The sequence below is a fragment of the Chionomys nivalis genome, chromosome 3, assembly GCF_950005125.1.
Source record: "Chionomys nivalis chromosome 3, mChiNiv1.1, whole genome shotgun sequence".
In the NCBI taxonomy this organism is placed as follows: domain Eukaryota; kingdom Metazoa; phylum Chordata; class Mammalia; order Rodentia; family Cricetidae; genus Chionomys; species Chionomys nivalis.
The window spans coordinates 57,050,311-57,070,590 of record NC_080088.1 but is presented as its reverse complement, the minus strand read 5'-3'; the positions used below and the strand labels follow the sequence as shown (position 1 = coordinate 57,070,590).

At 42.2% G+C, this 20,280-nt stretch overlaps 1 protein-coding gene across 6 annotated transcripts in view; it reads left to right on the top strand.

Moving 5' to 3' along the window:
• Nxpe3 (neurexophilin and PC-esterase domain family member 3) overlaps positions 1 to 20,280 on the top strand; it is an 82,607-nt gene that overhangs the window by 46,642 nt on the left and 15,685 nt on the right. For 2 of the 6 annotated variants that reach the window (XM_057764218.1, XM_057764217.1), the window contains one exon: positions 222 to 4,993. The exons of 3 other annotated variants lie outside the window; for them this stretch is intronic. In XM_057764218.1, the coding sequence (XP_057620201.1) occupies positions 222 to 772 (551 nt within the window). In that variant the 3' untranslated portion in view covers positions 773 to 4,993. Of the gene's footprint in view, positions 1 to 221; positions 4,994 to 11,230; positions 11,237 to 20,280 lie in introns of those variants that run through there. One more of the 6 variants, XM_057764216.1, reaches the window with a different exon arrangement.

Here is a 20,280-nt window from a genome sequence, read left to right as displayed (position 1 = left end):
CTTATGTGATGTTTTGCAGTGATTTGAATAATTAGGGCATTAGACTAAAGGTCCACTGATTCAAAGTGGGACACGGAGAATGGGTATTCCTTTTATACTTACATTGAGCTTCTTTGTTGTACCTCCATTTTGAAAAATGTTTGGCAAAACCACTTAACTATTTAGAATGTATGTGTTTAGATTGAATTTTTTTCATTAATTTGATGTTTTCCTTGTTTTAGATTTAGTGGAGTTTAATTTGGGTAGTCCCAAGAATGTTGGTCCCTTCCTTGCAGTGGACCAGAAACACAACATCTTGCTCAAATATCGCTGCCATGGTCCACCCATCCGCTTCACGAGTGTCTTCAGTAATGAGCTTCACTATGTGGCCAATGAGCTGAATGGGATTGTGGGAGGGAAGAACACAGTGGTGGCCATAGCTGTGTGGTCTCACTTTAGCACATTCCCCTTGGAAGTATATATCCGGAGACTCAGGAACATCCGACGAGCCGTGGTCCAACTCCTGGATCGAAGCCCTAAGACTGTGGTTGTCATCCGGACAGGCAATGCCCAAGAGCTGGGGCCTGAGGTCAGCCTTTTCAACAGTGACTGGTACAACTTTCAGCTGGACACTATCCTTCGGAGGATGTTCTCTGGGGTTGGAGTCTATCTTGTTGATGCCTGGGAGATGACCTTGGCTCATCATCTACCCCACAAGCTGCATCCAGATGAAGTGATTGTGAAGAACCAACTGGACATGTTCTTATCTTACGTATGCCCCTTGGAGACCTAACTATCTACTAAAGGACTCACATTCAGTGACCTTTCCAATTGACTTGTAGGATAGAAAATTTGTGATTGGCTCCATTGTGAGATGGATGCGATCAGTATGTTTGACATTTCAAAAAAAGAGCTGTACTTTGCATAATGACTTGTAAAGAACTTAGGCAGTGTAGACTGCATTTGTATCTACCTGTAGGATTTTTCCGTCTTGACATAGCCATTGTAGAGCTCTTATTAACAGCATCTACACACTGTATTGCCCTGTAACCAAAGATGCTAACGAGTGTATTTGAGCTAGCTTCTCTCGGGGAGGAGATTTCTGTGCTAATGCCTACCTGAAGTGTTTTGAGTAAACAGAACGGATAGATTTGGTTGGCAGTGCTATGTCTTCCGTTTGCCTGGTAAAGGAAATATGGAACATGTCTTCACGAACAGCACAAGGATCCCTCCTCAGGAACAGAGCATTTATCGTCAGAGGTTCTCATGGCCACGCTGAAGACTGCTGTATCTCAGGAGTTTCTATTGACTTTTTTTCCCCCTGAATTACTTGGAAAGGCCAATGTGTGTGGTCAGAATTTTATAATGAGGATATTAACAATTTCCTGCTTTTGTCTAGGGAAGAAGCTAAACAGAAGAGCAGAAATCTGTGCTTTGGATTGGTATTCACATTTGATAATTATTTCTTACTTGATTCAGCTACGTTTTAGGTGATGAATAGTTATTCTAGAATGACTGCTTTTGGAAACAAATATGGAAACAGAAGTTTATTTTCATGTTCTGGAGCGTGTGCGTTTTGAGAACTGATTCTTATGTAAAGAATGCTGCTGACTGTCATAACATTGTAGACTTTCTCCAATCAGCAGTTCCAAGTGTTCTTTTCTTTTAGCTGTCATGAAGCATATGCTGAATTAGACATTAAACCAGATCAGAAATTAATAAAATTAGATATTAAAGTCTAATTTTAATTTTTTGATTTGGGCATAAATTATACATAAACATTATCTCATGCTTGGAAGTAAAAAGCTACTATTTAGCTATCTGTTATTCCTGCTAGCTTTTCGTCTTTTCAGACTGTGGCTCAAACCCAAGGCCTTGACCATACTAGGCGGGAACTCTGTGGAGTTACATTCCTAACCCATTTCTGAACATCCAAAAATCAAAGGATTGGCCATTTCTATTGGACTTTGTCTTAATTAAATGGTTTGAAATTAAAATTAGGATATTTAGTAAGTAGTTTTTGCATTACAAGAGGTTATAATTTACTTTTGCTTTCCCTAAACAGACATGTATAAACATTGGGGTGTCTTAGGAGATAAAGACAAGTGCTTAAAGCAAGAAAAAAATGCACCCTCCAAAGAATGAAAAATTGGGGCTTGTAATGTAGAGGATTCAAGTTCTTCCTTTTCTACTCTCAAGGAGACTAGTAAGTTTATAAAATATTTTGTGGGGGAAAGTTTTATAATTGTTTTTGGAGTCTGAGCAGGCCAGTGAAGCTAAACATTTATGACAGCTTAGTTTTTGCGGGACTGAGCAAGAAACTACTGGGGCCTTGTGCATGCCAGGCAAGCTTTCTGACCCTGCACTAAACACCCAGTTCTGTTATATTTTATAATTACAGAAAGTCTCAGTAAGTTCACAGGTTGGTCTTGAGTTTGGTTTGTTGCTCACATAGATAGGCTTTGAATCTGCTATCTTCCTGCCTTTGTCTCTCCAGTAACTGGACCTATATAGGCTTTGCCACAGGCCTGCTTGCTTTAAATGGTCCTTCAGCTTACAGTGTTTGATAAAAATGAATTAGAGGCTCTGCCTCCAGGAATTATGGAATTAATCTTTGTGATAAATGCCCAGAGATTCTGATGCAGTTGTAGGGTTCCATATTTTGAGAAACAGTGACAAAGAAAAGATTGATCTAGAGAAGTAACATTGCTTATCTGTTATTTAAAGGCTTTATCAACTTCTTAATTCTGGTCATGATTCAGAAATATAGGTGATAAACTGGGTGGTGGTGGCACACACCTTTAATCCCAGCACTTGGGAGACAGAGGCAGACGGATCTCTGTGAGTTTGAGGCCAGCCTGGTCTACAAGAGCTAGTTCCAGGACAGGCTCCATAGCTACAGAGAAACCCTGTCTCAAAAAAAAAAAAACAAACCAAAAAAAAAAAAACCAACCAACAAACAAACAAACAAAAAAAAACAAAAAACCAAACAAAGCAGAAATATAGGTGCTATTAGCTCATTTTTTTTTTTTTGTATAGGAAGAACTGAAATTTGAATTGGACTAAGGTATGTGGAGTCCATGGCCCTGCTTAGCTACAACTTGTTTGACTTCTGTGAAGAGATTTTATGTTAGAGAACTTTTGAACATTTCTTTAGGGAGGATTTTGGGAGGAAGCCAAAGAATCCCTTTCCCAGTGAAGCTTCAAGGACCACCCACCATTAGTTTAGAGTGATTTCTATGGCTGGTTTCTTGTGACCTTGTTCAGTTTCTGCTTTTCAGTTTGCTGCACGAGGCCGTAGCGGTTTGATGGCACGGTTTCTTGAAGCCCCTTTAGCACTTCCGTCCCCTGTTTATCTTTATCCACTCTGATGTGGGAATGTTTATCCAAATTAGAATGTCGCTTAGATATTTCCCAGAACAGTTAGATACAGGTTGAGCATTTCTAATCTGAAAATCCAGAACTCTCCAAAATCTAAAGCTTTTTGAATCAATGAGTCACACAATGAGTCAGACAGATGTGGGGCTGGAGACATGGCTCAGATTTTGGAGTATTTGCTGCTCTTCCAGAGGACTGAGCCTGAATCCCAGCACCCATGCCAAGTGACTCACAAACCACCAGTAACTGACGCTACAGGTGGATCCGATGCCTAGTTTTGTCTACCTGTGTTCGTGTGGCATTCACTCACACTGACAGACCCACAGACATAGACTAATAGACAGACAGACAGATGGACGGATGACCCCCCCCCCCGACAGAAACGCACACATACACAGATGAAATACTAAAAACCAGGCGTAGCATATGCTTTTAATCCCCGTTCTTGGAAGGCAGAAGCAGGCAGATGCCTGTGGATTCAAGGTCAGCCTGGTTTACTAGTGAGTTCCACACTTTAACCAGAGTAACTTGATGAAACATTGTCTCAAAACAAACAAACCAACTAAACCAAATGCGTTCATACAATAAGAATATAAAAAGTCTTAAAAATAATCTTTAGAAAGCAGACATGCTAAATGTTACATAAAATTTCCTTAAAGATATATATGTAAAGTATATGTGAGACCTACATTTCCTATTTAGGCTCACAATACATTAATGAGTTATATACATATATGTGTGTGTGAATATATATCATATACTGCACATTTATATTCCCAAATCTAAAATAATTTAAAATCTAACAGTTATGATCTCAAGGACTTCAGATAAGGGCTTCTTAACCTTATAAACAAACATTTTATAGGTCAGTTAGTCCCACATAGTTGTGAATTTCAGCATGCCAGATGACAATGTTTAAATACACATTTCTCTTGATAAATATAAAGGTGATCATAGTTTTAAAAAACTACAAAATTTTAATTAAGGACCCAATACATAAATCAGTTAAACATTAGCTAATTCAGTTGAATTCAAATGAACAATAGACATGCTTTCTTGTTTTTTTTTTTTAAACTATATAAAATTGATCATCTTTATTTCTAGGTTCCATATCACTGGCTTAAGCCAACTTCACATAAAAATATCTGGGAAAATATTGCATCTATACTAAATGTATACACCTTTCCTGTTATTATTATATATAACCAATAAAGTGTAGCATCAATTTATATAACATTTACATTCTATTATGTGTTATAAGTAAATTAGAGATGATTTAAAGTAGGAGGGAGGTTGTTTGTTAGACACGGACTCTATGCCATTTTCTATAAAGGAGCTGAGCACCCACAGATTTTAGTATAATTACTCCTGAGTCGAGTATCCTCAGACTATAATATCATTGATCCTAGCACCCAAATCCTGAGTGATCACTGGAGTTGGAATCACAGAGTACATGTCATTTGGGCCTTTACAAAATTAACCTATAGTATAAATATTTTTATATGTTAAATAGCCTTAATAATTATAAACGTTTGCCTAAAATTGTGCTATCTAGTAACAGTTTTATTATGCCAGTTGGTCATTATGGTCGGATGTTTGGACTTATAATAAAATACTGAAACTTGTTTATATACAATTTTGTTGGAATAAAATATGAATTTGTGGGACCGGAGAGATGGGACAGCAGTTAAGAGCCCTTGCTGCTCTCTCAGAGGTTTGTGGGTTTGATTCCCACACTCACATGGTGGCTCACAACCATCTGAAATTCCAGTTCTGGGGGAGAGGGGTTTCTGACCCTTTCTGGCCTCTGTGGGTGCTGGATGCATGTGGAGTATATACATACACACAAGGAAAACACTCACACAAATACAAATAACATTTATATTTGAAGTGACAGTATTCGTATTACTGAGCGACCCATCCTCCTGAACTGAAATGATTAATTTGCTGGTATTGTGAAAGGAAAAGCCCATAATAAGAACATTCTATGGGAATTATGCTTCTAGAAGGTATCCTATTAAGAATAAGTTTTCTTGAATTGGAGCAATGGCTCAGCACTTTTCTTGGCTCACCACTTAAGAGTTTGGCGGTTCTTGAAGCCGGACAGGCTTGGTTCCCAGCACTCCATCAGGAGGCTCTCAGCTGCCTGCAGCTCCAGCTTCAGGATATCTGGCCCCTCCAACCTCTATCTGTAGGCACTAGCATTCACTTGCACATACCTCTCCACATGTATACATGCAATTAAAATAATTCAGTGAATACAGAACTGATCCTAGGTATTCCAATGTATATCAACCATTTTACCATTCAGTTTATCAATACCACTTGACAGACTTTCTTGTTTAGATAAGTTTCAGATGGATAAATCAGAGTTTTTGGCAAGAACAAATATGGTAAGCCTTTACATATTCCTGTGATACATATAAAAGTGAGTCTCTTGTTTCTGGACCCAGATGAAAAAAATGACAGCCACTGAGTGGGGGCAGGGAAATACACTCCGGAAGGAGGTGACAAGGCGTCTTAATTCTACAAAATGCAATTAGGATTATTTTACAATGCAGGGTCAGTACACTCAGAATAGCTGCTACACAGGTGGGCAATAAATACGATCTTGGAATTGCCTTTTCCTCTTTCCAAGTGGGTCTGCAGTGTCTGGTGCACTTTGGGAATCCTGGGGCAGTTGAGAGGCAGCGAAGGACCAGAAAGCTGTTGAGGGAAAAGTTTTAAGATACAGAAACCAGGGTAGCAAAAATGTGCTTCATCAGTTCTGCTTAACCTTTTAAAATGCACCTACCTTTAAATTTTTTAAATAATTTTTATTAAATGGCATTTTAAATATAGAGTTTAAGCATGAGGATTAAAAGAAAAAGAAGCACTCAGGAGAGGAGAGAGAGAGAGAGAGAGAGAGAGAGAGAGAGAGAGAGAGAGAGAGAGAGAGAGAGAAAGAGAAACCTTTTGGTGTGGGCATCTCTGAGACAGAATTGCCAGAAACTCATTTTAGGATATTTATCTCTTTAAAGAATGCTAACCTGGCCAGGCAGTGGTGGTGCATGCCTTTAATCCCAGAACTCGGGAGGCAGAAGCAAGGCCAGCCTGGTCTACAAGAGCTAATTCCAGGACAGGCTCCAAACCTACAGAGAAACCTTGTCTCGAAAAACCAAAAAAATTATAAAAAGAAGAACTGGGTAACTGGGACTGGAGAGATGGCTCAGTGGTTAAGAGCACTGGCTGCTCTTTTCAGTGGTCCTGAGTTCAATTCCCAGCACCCACACGGTGGTTCAAAACCATCTACAATCAGATCTTTTGCCTTCTTCTGGCATAAAGGTGTATATGCAATAGAGCACCCATATACATAAAATAAATAAATCTTAAAAAAGAAAAAAGAATGCTAAGCGGGCTGGAGAGATGCCTCAGTTGTTAAGAGCACTGAGGACCTGGGTTGGGTTTCCAGCACCCATATCGCTCACAACTGTCTGTGACTATAATTTCAGAAGAACCAACACCCTTATACAAGCATACACAAGGCAAAAAGCCAGTGCATATAGAAACAAAATTTTAAAATGCTAACTGAAATGCATCACACACACACAAAATTTCCTTTTTAATTATTTTTTTAAACAAACGAGAGCTGGTCAGGCCGCTTGAACTCTAAGGAGCTGAAGTCATGATGTGGATGAACATTCTTACTGCCCCTATAGGACCCTGGGTGTTTCCGCTGTAATCACAAAACTAAACTGTAACAAGGATGCCTGGAGATGATGAAAGAGAAGAACAGAACCGAAACCACTGTAGAGAGTGTCCCAAAACTGAGCAGTGAAACTGGATGTCGGCAGAAACCCCTTCGGTGTTGTGCAATGACTCGCCCGCAGTTAAGCCCACTTCCCCCATCACCTGTACCAGCATTTTCATCCAGCTAGCGAGCCCTGTTTCATTTGTGTTGCAGATTATGAACACACAGAAGAGATGCCCCTTTCTGATTGCCATGCTCACAAAGCTGAATTGGGGAAATGAATCCTCCAGACAATTCCATTTCCACGCCTAAGAAGCCACAGTGAAGAAGTGACATTCTGATAGTCAACTTCATATGGAAAAGCAAAAACCTAGGATAGCCAAAACAATCCTGTACAATAAAAAGAACTTCTGGAGTCATCACAATTTCTGACTCCAAACTCTACTACAGAGTTACAGTACTGAAAACAGCCTGGTATTGGCATAAAAAAAAAAACAGACAGGAGGACCAATGGAACTGAATCAAAGACCTGGATGTTAATCCACACACTTTCAGACACCTGATTTTTGACAAAGAAGCAAAAAATACCAAATGGAAAAAAAAGCATATTTAACAAATGGTGCTGGTATAACTGGATATGTAGAAGAATGGAAATAGATCCATATCTATCACCATGCACAAAACTCAAGTCCAAATGGATCAAAGACCTCAACATAAAGCCAGCCACACTGAACCTCATAGAAGAGAAAGTGGGAAGTACACTTGAACGCATTGGCACACACACACACATATGTATATGTGTATATATATATAATTTCCCCAGCAGCACAGACACTGAGAGAAACAATTAATAAATGGCACCTCCTGAAACTGAAAGCTTCTGTAAAGCAAAGGACATGGTTATCAAGACAAAACAACAGCCTACAGAACGGGTCCTGGATGGGTGGCTGAAATTTCATCTTACACCTGTAAGAATGGCCAAGATCAACAACACTGACGACAATTTATCCTGGAGAGGTTGTGGGATAAAGGGAACACTTCTGCATTGCTGGTGGGAATGCAAGCTGGTACAGCCCCTTTGGATATCAGTGTAGTGATTTCTCAGAAAATTAGGAAACAACCTTCCTCAAGACCCAGCAATACCACTTTTGGGTATATATCCAAAGAATGCTCAACTGTGCCACAAGGACATGTGCTCAATTATGTTCCTAGCAGCTTTGTTTGTCATAGCCAGAACCTGGAAACAACCTAAATGCCCTGGACTGAAGAATGGATAAGGAAAATGTTGTACATTTACACAATGGAGTACTACACAGCAGAAAAAAAATAATGACACCTTGAATTTTGCAGGAAAATGGATGGAGCTAGAAAACATCATTTTGAGTGAGGTAACCCAGACCCAGAAAGACAATTATCATATGTACTCACTCATAAGTAGTTTTTAAACATCAATCAAAGAAAACCAGGCCACAAATCACAATCCCAGAGAACCTAGACAACAATGAGGACACTAAGCGAGACATACATAGATCTAATCTACACGGGAAGCAGAAAAAGACAAGATCTCCTGAGTAAATTGGGAGCATGGGGACCATGGGAGAGGGTTGAAGGGGAGGGGAGAGGCAGGGAGTGGAGCAGAGAAAAATGTAGAGCTCAATAAAAATCAATAAAAGATATATAAAAAGAAAAAGTGACATTCGGAGAGACGACTCTAAAGAGGAGGCTTAATCCCCTAGATTCCCCGGACACTGGGACAGGCACCGGGAAAACCGCTAGCGCGGCCACTCGTTCCTCCGCGCGGCTCCAGTCCAGGTCTTGGAGCTGGCCCTCGCGGGGGAATGTCCCGGACTCGGGTCGGTACCTTTTTGGCCTGGGAATTTCCAGCTTGCGGAAAAAAGTCCACAAACTCAGTCCTCGCTGTCCCCTTCGCCTCCTCTGGCCCTTCTCGGTGCCCACGCACCCCCGATCGAACCCGAGGATGAGCATAGGGTGTATTTTAGGCGAGCTTGGGCTTCCCCGCCCCCTCTGCCCGCTTAGCTGGCAAGAAGAAAGCCAGCGCTATAAAGGAGGCCGAGGTCTAGGGCTGGCTCCTCCTGCCACGAGGTCAGACGGCGAGCTCTAGAGAAAGGGGCTGCTTAACTGCTCCTTATCATGTAACCTCAAAAGGAAGCCGATCAACCTTCTGATGCTCTCACGTACTGGGGCATTATCGCTGCTTACAGCTGGAAACGGTTGATTTGCTTTTACGTATTTGTGTGACTTGAATCTTCAAACACAAAGGTATACTTTCATTATTTGACATTTAATATGAAAGGGTATTTGTTTTAGGATTTATTTGTTCAGTGTTTATGAGTGCTATATCTAAACGTACGCTTTTATAAGCCAGAAGAGGGCATCAGATACTACTATGGATGGTTGTGAGCCACCATATAGTTACTAGGACTTGAACCCAAGACCTCTGGAAGAGCAGGCAGTGTTCTAACAGCTGAACCATCTCTCTAGCCCATGAAAAAGTTTCTTAAGTGATAAACTGCCCTCAACCAGTTCCTTTTCCATATTCTTTCTTTGGGAGCTGTCTGCTGTTTAAATAATATTTGCTTTGTGACAAAATATTTTAGGACAGTTTTTTGTTTGTTTTTGGAGGGTGGGATCCAGGATGTTTTCATATTTTGGTAATAGCGTAAATTATGTCTGTTTGCCTTCAAGGCGCACAAAGAACTAAGATGCTGGGGGAGGGAGCATATGATGGGTGATGAAGACCTTGGAACTCTAATGTATGAATTTATCTTTAGCCAGTGATGGAGAATGTTGGTACCCTAAGGTGGAAATTTCCCAGGAAGTTTGATGGGTGGGTTTAAAGGTATATTTTCTCACCAAGGGAAAACATGAAACTGCATCTTTATAAAAAACATATCTGAGTAGATTGAAATATTTTTATAGCATACCCTAGGTAATTCTGATATGACTTCTATATATCTAAATTTTATGAATGAGAGAAACCATTGATTGATGCTGTGGTGGAACCTGCAGGTTCATAATAATCTATCTGAAGTGTTTAAAAGGTTTGTCCAAGTGACGGCAGGTTTCTAGATGGACCGGATTAGAGCTTCTTACAGGGGCCTTAGTGAACTGTAACAGACAAAGGGGTTGGCTCAAAGAGGATGTGACATTCATTATGTAAATCTTCCGCACTTGGCAATATATACATTCAACTGGATCTAGTATCTAAAGAAATACAGTGCCTGGGTGGGTGGAATGGTTTCTGCTTCTCTTAGTCCAGGGGTTCTCAAATGTGGGTTGAAACCCCTTTGCGGGAGTCCAATGGCCCTTTCACGGGGGCCGCATATTAGATACTCACATATGAGATGTTTACACTCTGATTCATAACAGCAGTAAAACTACAGTTATGAAATAGCAAAGAAAATAATTTCATGGTTGGGGGTCACCACAACACGAGAACTGTATTAAAGGGCCACAGCGTTAGGAAGGTTGGGAAACACTGTTAGACAATGCGTTGCTTGGATAACACAATAGAAACATTTCTAATCCCAGTTACTGCCATTAGTTATCCCTGATACAGAAAAGCTTAAACCACGTGTCATGCAAACATGTTTTATTTGGATTGAGAATACCGTGTGCCTTCTGCTCCCCCCACCATCTCTCTAACTTTGCGTGGGTGAGGGACACAGCTGGGCAGGGGACAGGTGACAAGCTCTGAAGGGCCAGAAGTCATTCTAGGATGACTCAGTGTAGGAGGTCAGTGCACAGCACAGAGTGGTTGTGCACTGGGTGGCATTCTGCCTTGCGTACATGTAGGGCCAGGGTCAGCATAACAGTGAGTAAGATGGTTTATAAAGGGAAAGAGGGAAACCCGTTCTTTACTTTGTCCCCAAAACAGATTCTGTTCATAGAACACAGAAACCAGTCTTCCCAAAAGCTGTAGGCTCCCGGGAGCATGGTCTCCAGGAAGGCTTTCTGGTTGTTCAGAGAGCAACCACCAATCACTCCTAAAGACTATTCCCTCTTGGTTAATGATTGACACTCACCTGATGGTTTCTTGAACTGTCCCCTCAGCTTACTAAGAAGATTCAGAGGTCCATGTTGAACTTCATTTTTCGATCTCCTTGGCCTGATGCTGAACTCCTGAGGGTGAGAGAGTGACCGTTTTTCTAAGTGGGATTTATACCTTACTTGTGCCTTTGGATGGTGTTCTCAGAAGGGGAAATGGGGAGTTTTATTCAGAGCTGAGGTTTGCACAGCTCTCAGTTTAACCAGTGTTTGAAGTTTACATACACGTTGGTCACTGTGATTTATGAATCAAAAGTTTTTGGTGGTTTGGCATTGCTTTGAAACAACATATTGAATTTCCGTTGCTTTTCATGGAAGGAGGCTATGGGCCCATCTATGAGGGAATACAGCCCTCTTCTGATGAACAGCTTCAGTATTATGAAATCTTTCCTGGGCTCGGACAGCATCGTGTCTGCCCTGGGTGGGTGAAGAGGCTCATTTGAGCTCTCATCTGTGGCTTCTGATTAAAGAAAAACACTTCCTGTCCCTTCAGTTTGGAACTGTTGAGGCCCCAAGTATTTGACTGAGAAAATACGGGACTTGAGATTAACATTTATAAGCACTTGTTTGAGGAGGTGAACCTGCAAGAGCTCAGATTTTCCTCATATTTGCATTTGAGGTGCCTTGTACTTAGTCATATTTCATAGACTCGAGAGAACTGAGCAATTGGCTCAGAGTCCCCTAGATAGTATTAAGTGGTAGAATCTAGATTTGCCACCAGACTAGTTATACAAATGTGCCAGCAAGAGAAGCCAGTTTCCTCCCAAGGACCCTTCTATATCTTGGGCTGAGTATGCTCTACGACTTACTCCCTGTTCGTAGTTAACTGATAGCTTTGCTTGATATCCACCATGATAATACACATTTGAAAAAGACCACAGCAAAGTGCTTTGAATTTCAAAGACTGGAGTCACAGGAGTGGCTGGTCTAAGGTTTTGGGAAGAGCTGGCTGTTTACTTTCTATGTCCTTTTTGGAAACAATAGCAGACGTAGGAATGGGTATCCTGTTACCCATTTCCTTTTGCCTACTCAGGACCTTTGTCTCCATGTTGGAAAGATAAACTTTGGGAGAACATTTCCACCCTGCCCCCTCAAAGGTCCGCTGCTGCTGCCTCTGATGAAGAGAGCCTTGTGGAAGCCCACTGACCATCCCCGATGTTTCAGAGTGAGCAAATAAGCTAGCCGAAATATCTGTTTCATAGGTAGCTTCCAGAAAGCTATATAAAAACATTTACATATTTGCTCTTCCTGATTATTTTGTAGAATGTCTCACAATCCCTTTCCAACCTGCATTTCCTACAGGCCCTGTGGTATCCCTAGAGTGGAGGAGTAAAAATGAACCTACTTGGATAGCTAAGAACAAAATGCATGGTGGAACTCAAGTCCACTCTGAGACCCTCTGCTTATTTTGGTTAAGCTTTGCGTCTTGAATAGCAGCACCCAATGGAAAGGGGTTCTTGCTATAAGTTGTGCATTCTCAGAGTGGGTAGCATCACCCCAAGAGGGCAAGTATTGTTTCTTGGAGGGGAAAACCTTAAGCTATTACAATGCACACTGATCCGGGTGCCTTGCAAGGGGCCATGGCATGCAGATGAATGCACAGAATGTCCGCAGTACTAAATGCTCCTGAGAGGATGTTTAGAAATGTGTCAGAAACTTTCTACAGGCCATGCAGAGGTGCAAAAACCATCGAAACTCCCCGCTATAAATGCTCTATGTGTCCTCATTCAAATGACGTTCACAGCTTTTCTCGGGTTGCTTGTCTCTTTGTGTCTTTTCTGTCTCTGTCATTGCCAAGAATTTTAAAACTACTGGCTGCCAAAGAAGGAACTCTTTCTATTTGTCTTCTTTTTTTCATAAGAAAAATTTTACTTCTGTCTTTAAATATTTCAAAAATATTTTAAAACTATGATAAAATTATATATGATATCAAAGTTATGAGCTTTATGCTATGAACCTGTGTAGACAAGTATGTGTTTAAGTCTTTGCTTTAAGCACTTTTGGTTGGCTACCCAGAAGTCAAATTACCATATCATATGGTAATTTTGTATATGATTTTTAAATCTGATCTTGAATTATTATTGTCTGCCTGTGTGCATGTTTAGTTTTTCAAGACAAGGTTTTCTATGACAACTACTGGGGCAATGTGCTGGATTTCATATATGGATCCTTTAAAACATTTGGATTACTGGTCATAAAATTTCAAATTCCTAGGAACCCTTGGGAGGTTTCCCTAAGATTTAAAAGGGCCAGAGCTACAAGGTGACTCACAGACGGTGGTTGTTATTCTTAAAACGTTCCCCGAGGCGGGCTGGCGGGGCCCATCAAGTGACAAGCTGCTACAGTTTCCCCCCAGTGGGAGGGCACGCACCTAGCGGCCGGTGGCGGCAGGTAACAGACACATAAACACAAAAGATAGGCATAAAGCATTTTATTGAGGGAGAGAGGCAGAGAAAGAGAGAGAAAGAGAGAGAGAGAGAAGAGAGAGAGAGAAGAGATAAAGGAAAGAGAGAGAGAAACAGAGAAAACGTGTACGCACGCCAAGAAAGCAAAAGAGGGAAGGGGCAAGATGGCGGCTGGCAGATCAGAGGTAATGGGAGTGGGCGTGGCTTGTCCCTTACAGGGCCGGGAAAGCACAACAGTGGTGACTTGGCCTGTGACTGAAGATGAACGAAGAAGTCCCATCCTAGAGGATGGAAATTGGGTGGCCCTGACTTCACCTTCCTCCATTCTTTGCCTTCAGCCCCTCATCTCCACATCAGAACACACAGTTGCTCCAGGAGCTTTTGTTTAATAAATTCTCCATAATGTAAGTGGCAGTGGAAACGATCGTCTGGAAAGCCATCAAGAAAGCTGTAAAGATCTTCAGTTTCTTACCTCTGCTAAGGGCCAGAAGGTGAATCCAATCTGAGATGGAAGCAAGGATTAGAGGAAACTAAAACTGCAGTTTTCTGGGCCAGGCTACTGAATTTACCCTTGAAATAATTAGTGTGGCATCAGAGGAACTTGATCCAAGATGGCGGAGGTGGGAGGAGCAAAACCCACTAAGCTCGTCCCGGGCCAGAGTTCTCTAGCTCTTGAACAACCAAGGAAAACAGTTTTGTTTGTTTACTCGTGGTGGTGAACAGCATCCAGCATTAAGATAAGAGGGATCCTTACACGCAACACTAATTAAATATCTAGGGCATGGTGACAGATAACAGCTGGCTTGTCACTCAGGAGGTACAATGTGGCAGCAATATTCAGGGGCCACATTCTATACTTCCTTTGTCTGAGTTCCAAAGGGTTTGGTATTTCACTTTGGGGCAGCCCCTTTTAGACTGTAAGTAACCTTTTGTAAAGGTTCCTGTTTATGCCTGGCGAGCGGATTGTGGGATGCCTCCTTGAGGTTGGTGGGGCGGTGAGTGACTTAAGAGGTGAGATGCAGGCCAGCAGCAGAACAGGAAACCCAGACTCCTCCTGTTCTCCCACTGGCTTCCTTAATTCTTCATGACGTCCCCTACGCTGTCAGCCCTGCAGTGCTCTGTCTCTGCCCGTTCTCTGGTTTTTGGCTCATTTCTAGCCCTATGGGTTATACTTCTGAATCATTTCCCTGAATAGCACCCCCTTTCTATTCTGTGGGTACCATTACAGGCCAGCTGTTCATGACCTTGACTATTGCAGTGTCCCACTTACCCACATGCACACAGCTGGCTCCTCTGATATTTCACTTTGCTTAGAAACTCCCCGTGGCTTGTCATACCAACTCTTCATTCTTCTCAGGCAGCTGAAGCCCTGTGGGAAGGGGGCTCCAAACCTGCCTTCAAGATTGTCCTCTTTCCTTATGCTTTCTTCAAGGTAGGTTGGTGAGCCAAAGATGTCAGAATATTTAACTATCAAGTATCAATTATTGAACTATCAAGTATTAAATATAGATTTGAGTAATAATAATAATAATAACAATAATAAAATGACCATCATTGGTGTGCTAAGCATATCACGAATAAAAACACATTGACCAAAAATAGTTAAGTACCCATTTTGAGGTGAGGAAAAGAGTCCGAGAGGAGACAGTCAATGGTAGATGGCTACTAAGTGACTGGATGGGATTTGGAACAAAGTTTGCTTTACCTGAACACCCCGTGATTTCAAAGGATGAAAAGCATCACAGGAAAGAACGTTAGCATGGAGAAAAGCTTGCAGCAAGAACTAATGTGCCTTTTGCAACGCGAACCATGAGGATATAAATATACTGCAATCAAGTATTAGTTTGCTAGAGCTGTTATAGTGATGTATTCCCCAACTTAGCTGCATAAAAAAATAGAAATTTAGGGTTCTAGAGATAGCTCAGTTGGTAAAATGTTCGCTGCATAAGCATGTGGACCTGCGTTTGATCCCCAGAACCCATGCTTTAAAAAAAAGAAAAGAAAAGAAAAAAAAAACCTGGGCATGTTAGCATAGGCAGAGTTTTTATTGAGACTGTTGACTCCAAAATAAATGCACAGAGACTTAATATTAATTATAAATGCTTGGCAGATAGCTCAGGCTTGTTACTAGCTAACTCTTACATTTTAAATTAACCTGTATTTTTTTTTTCTTTATACACCCTCTGCCACATGGCAGTACCTTCTTTCAACATGGCACGTTCATCTTGTTTCTTTCTGCGGCCGCTCTCAACTCCTCAGACTCCACCCTTCTTCCTCCCAGCATCCTCTGTCTGGTTCTCCTGCCTAACCTTATTCTGTCCAGCTATTGGCCAGCCAGCTTCCTTATTAAACCAGTCACAGCAACATATATTCATACAGTGTAAAGGAATCTTCCACATGGCGGTCATGACTGTAATCCTATCATGAAGAGGTAGAGACAGGTCGATCCCTGAGACTTACTCGTCAGCTGGCCTAGCCCATTCTGTGAGCTCTAGGCCAAAAAGAGCTCCTATCTCAAAATACAAAACAAAACAAACAAAAAACTAAAGGTGTACGGTGCCTGAGGAATGATACCAAGACTGAGCCTCTGGCCTCTACTCATATCTGTATTCATAGGTGCATTCATACATATGTATGTATACACACACACACACACATACAGGCCCAGCAAGTTTGACTTCTCCCGTGGCTTCTTTCCTAGACTTGTACATGGACCCTTCTGGATGTGTACACACAGGGCCATTGCTCCCTGTGTATCACATGTACCAGTTACGAAACCAGTTAAATGAACTGCAGCAGGGCTCCTTTTGACCTCACCTTAGCTCCTCTCTTGCAAGGCTTACCTCCAAATGTAGTCTCGTTTTGAAGTCCCAGTGTTTAGGGCATCCACATTCTCTGACAGTGGGGGCATAGTTCAGACTGTGAACGGCTGGACTGGTGGGTTTGATAGGGCTACGCCTTAGAGGATGTGAGGCCAGGCTCAGGTGATTGGTTTGACCTGGACTCTGTCATTGGGTTCAGCAACTGAGCAGGAAAAATGTCTTCCAAATCTTCCTGTTATTTTTGTTTGTTGAATCATTTATTTGTGTGTAGGGTTGCTTCCTCAGTCACGTCTCTGTGTTGAGGGCTCAGTAGGGGGTCACTCACTTGACCCCGAGCACACCATTTCTACTAGACTGGCTAGCCAAGAGGCCCAGGATTGGCCTGTCTTTGCCTCCTTTGCTGGGGATATAATATACATATACATGTATGCCGTGTACGTATCTTTTACATGACTGCTGGGGATCCGAACTCAGCACCTTATGCTTGAATAGGAAGCACTATACCCACGGATCCATCCCCACACCCTCTCTAGTTGCTATTATTAGTATTTAAAATTACATTTTTTATTGTGTGTGCATGTGTGTGTGAGAGTGTGTGCCATGGTGTGCGTATAAAGGTCAGGAGACAACTTTTGAGAGTCTGTTCTTCCCTGTAACATGTGGGTCCTGGGATTGAATCATGTCCTCGAGCTTGACAGCAGGCGCCTTTTCACTCTGAGTCATTTCCTGAGTCCTGGAGCCCTTTGTAAATAATTCTCTCCTATCGGGAGAATGAGTGCATAGTGGGTGGGTAGGGACCACTTCGGAGAAAAGAACTATTAGAACTTTCCTATGGTGAAGTGAAGGAGCAGAAGCACCGAAGGGTTAAGTTGTTTAGAAATTTCTGGAAACCTTGCGTACATGTGATGAATGCATTTGGATGTGCAGGTGGGTGTATGCACACCCAGAGGCCAGAGTATGACTTTAGGTGTCTTCCTTTCGATGTCGGCCAAAATGCCTTCTGTCAGGGTTTCTCAGTGAATCAGAACTGGTCATTTCTGCTAGGCTGGCTAGCCAGCATGCTCTCAGGATGTCCTCCCTTTACTTCCCAATGCCAGGGCTGCAGGCACATGCAGCTGGACCTGACTTTTTATATGAGCGCTGTGGATTTGGACACTTGCACAAGTGTTCTCAGAAAACCAGGCAATCTCTGAAGGTCGCAAAGAGAGTCATTTGATGTGTATACTGGTGCAAAGAGGGAAAATAAGTTTCACTTTCTTCCTTCCTTCCTGCACACACATATGTGTGAGGTGTGCATGTGTGTGCTTGTGGAAACTTGAGGATAGCCTTGGTAGCCTGTCTCAGGTGCTATTCACCTTTGTGTGTGTGTGTGTGCGTGTGCACATGCACGCATGTGCGTTCACATGTGTGTGCTACTGCACTTGGCATTTCATTACATATGTTCTAGGAATTGAATTCAGGTCTTCATGTCTTTACTGGCTGAGTTGTCTCCCATAGGCTTTGTTTTTGAACTATCAGTCATGCTTGTGGCAACAGGGAATAGAATTTAGAGGTAAGGCCGACATTGCAACCTGGAGACCTTACTCAGGTCAGAGCTGAGCTTGTGGGACTGGGCGATGTTCTTTATTAAGTTCAGAAAGAATGAGATTAAAAAAGTCTCAGGTCTGACCCACACCTTTAATCTCAGCACTCTGAAGGCAGAAGCAGGCGACTCTCTGTGGGTCAGAGTCCAGCCTAGTCTACATAGTGAGTTCCAGGACAGCTCAGGCTACACAGTGAGACTCTACTTCAGATAAAACAAACAACAACAAAGAACTAACAAAATAGAAATCTCAGGTGTTAAAGGGCCTCGTGGTCATTCAGGAGTGGAAGGGCAGTAGGAAGGCTTTCCAGTCTGTCTGGAATGGCGCTTCTTGCTCCCTTCATCTCGATTCCTAGCACATCACACCGCTTGCCCCCCATCACACAGCAGTTCCGTTGCTGTCTCTCTCTGCCGTGAATGTGAGCTCCACGAGGGCACAGACCGCTCTTCTGCTCAATGCTGTCCAGTAGACCATCCGGGCGCGTGTCGAGAGCACTGTGGATGCTCCTCAAGTATTTACTGAACGAACCTACGACTGGTGAGATTTGTGACTCATAGACTTTAGACTGGTTTAAATTGGCTATATTCCAGATATTGCCTTTTATTTTCTGTTGAAGTCTTTTTCTTTAACAAATGCTGTTTGATAAGTGAACAACATGTTGCACAACCCCAAAGACTCAGCCTGAGAAGTTAGTTTTGTTTTTGCTTGTGCCGTCCCCTGGCAAAGATCACCTTGGATCCCCTCTGCTACTGCATTTCCTTGTAGGAAACTAGGTGTGATTCTGGCTAAGAAATTCAGTTATTTCTGCAATCTGGTTACTCTTAGATTATCTGTTTTCATCTACGCTTTGTTGTTATTTGTTGAGGATTTTTTTTTGTTACTGCTAGATCTCTTTCCCCTTTTCTTGCTATATTTGTACTTAGACGCCTAGCTTGTTGTAGCTGTGTGGTTGCCAACACCCCATTCACATATAACAAGTATGTCTGCCACCCTTATCCACAAGTTTCTTCTGTAACGCTGCTGCTATGGAATGGTGCCATAGGGTTGCCGTGATACAGGTTGGCTAGGCCTTTCCATCAGCTCCGTTAAGGAAGAAACCAAGGTACGTTTAAGCCTGTTTTGAGTTCTCTTATCACAACATACATATCAGCACACTGAGTGGTATAAATGGGACTAAACTTATCGGATAAAGGAATTTAAATGAGGGTGCTCCAACAGACGGGGAATTTCTGGTTTTAGGAACTATTAAGATCCCTGGGGAAGTGTTTCAGGAACCACGGACCACTGTGAAGATCATACTAGGCACAGGGCTCCATTTGATTAAGTCACACCCATCTGGGAACCTGGAGAAAAATGACCAAGAGTTACAATCAAGGATTCTGAGACTTTGGACATATAAAACCAAACCGAAACAAAAACTCCCAAAACACCTTGTTTGTGTCCTTTGCTCCTTTACAGAGCCTTTTTTGTCCACCCCCACCCCGACCCTGTTGGGCTTTTCTGGAAGGCTACACTGTAAAGGATGGTGCAGGCTGACGAAGATTTTATCTTGTATGTAACAGGGCAAGCCTGTAAAATCTAGAATGAGATTTAGGAGCGGGAATTTGACATGATGGCCAGAAACAGGAAAGGTGGAAGGATGCGGAGAGGAGAGCCGATTTGCTGACACCCCTGGATTTGTCCATCATCAGGAACAGTATCTTAAATGACATCCAGCACCTTCCTGACCAGTTTAGTGGCACAAACGTGAAAGTGCTCGGGGCGGGGGTGTTGGTGTGTGTGCTCTGCAGACGCAGACACAGGTATGGCTAACAACAGGTCCTTTTGTCCTGCCTGTCGTCTGTTTCGCCCGCTGCAGCTTGAGATCAGAAGTAGAGAGTTTACTCACAGCTCATGATAATGTAGAGGGGTGGAAAGGGAATCAATACTCGCTCAGTGTCTAGGCTGTGTTCCGTACATTGAATGCATTCGACATTATCTCATGGGACATAGCAGCCTGATTTAAATAGTTTTTCTCAATTTTTAGGGGCATAAACTGATACTCAGAGATTAAGGAAGTCGCCCAAGGTCACACAGCTGGGAATTGCTAGAACTGGGTTTGCAGGCTTTACAGCCATACCGCAGCACCTCTAAACACCTTTGTTTGAACCAGAGAGTAGAATTTCTTTCCCTTTGTGGACCAGATAGAAATATTTGGGGTTTTGAGGGCCATGAGAGAAGATGGATATTACGTAGGTACTTAAATAGGCACTTAAAATGAATGATTAAAAAGTGTAAAAGCCATTCTTAGGTAGCAATTTGCACAAAGGGTTGTC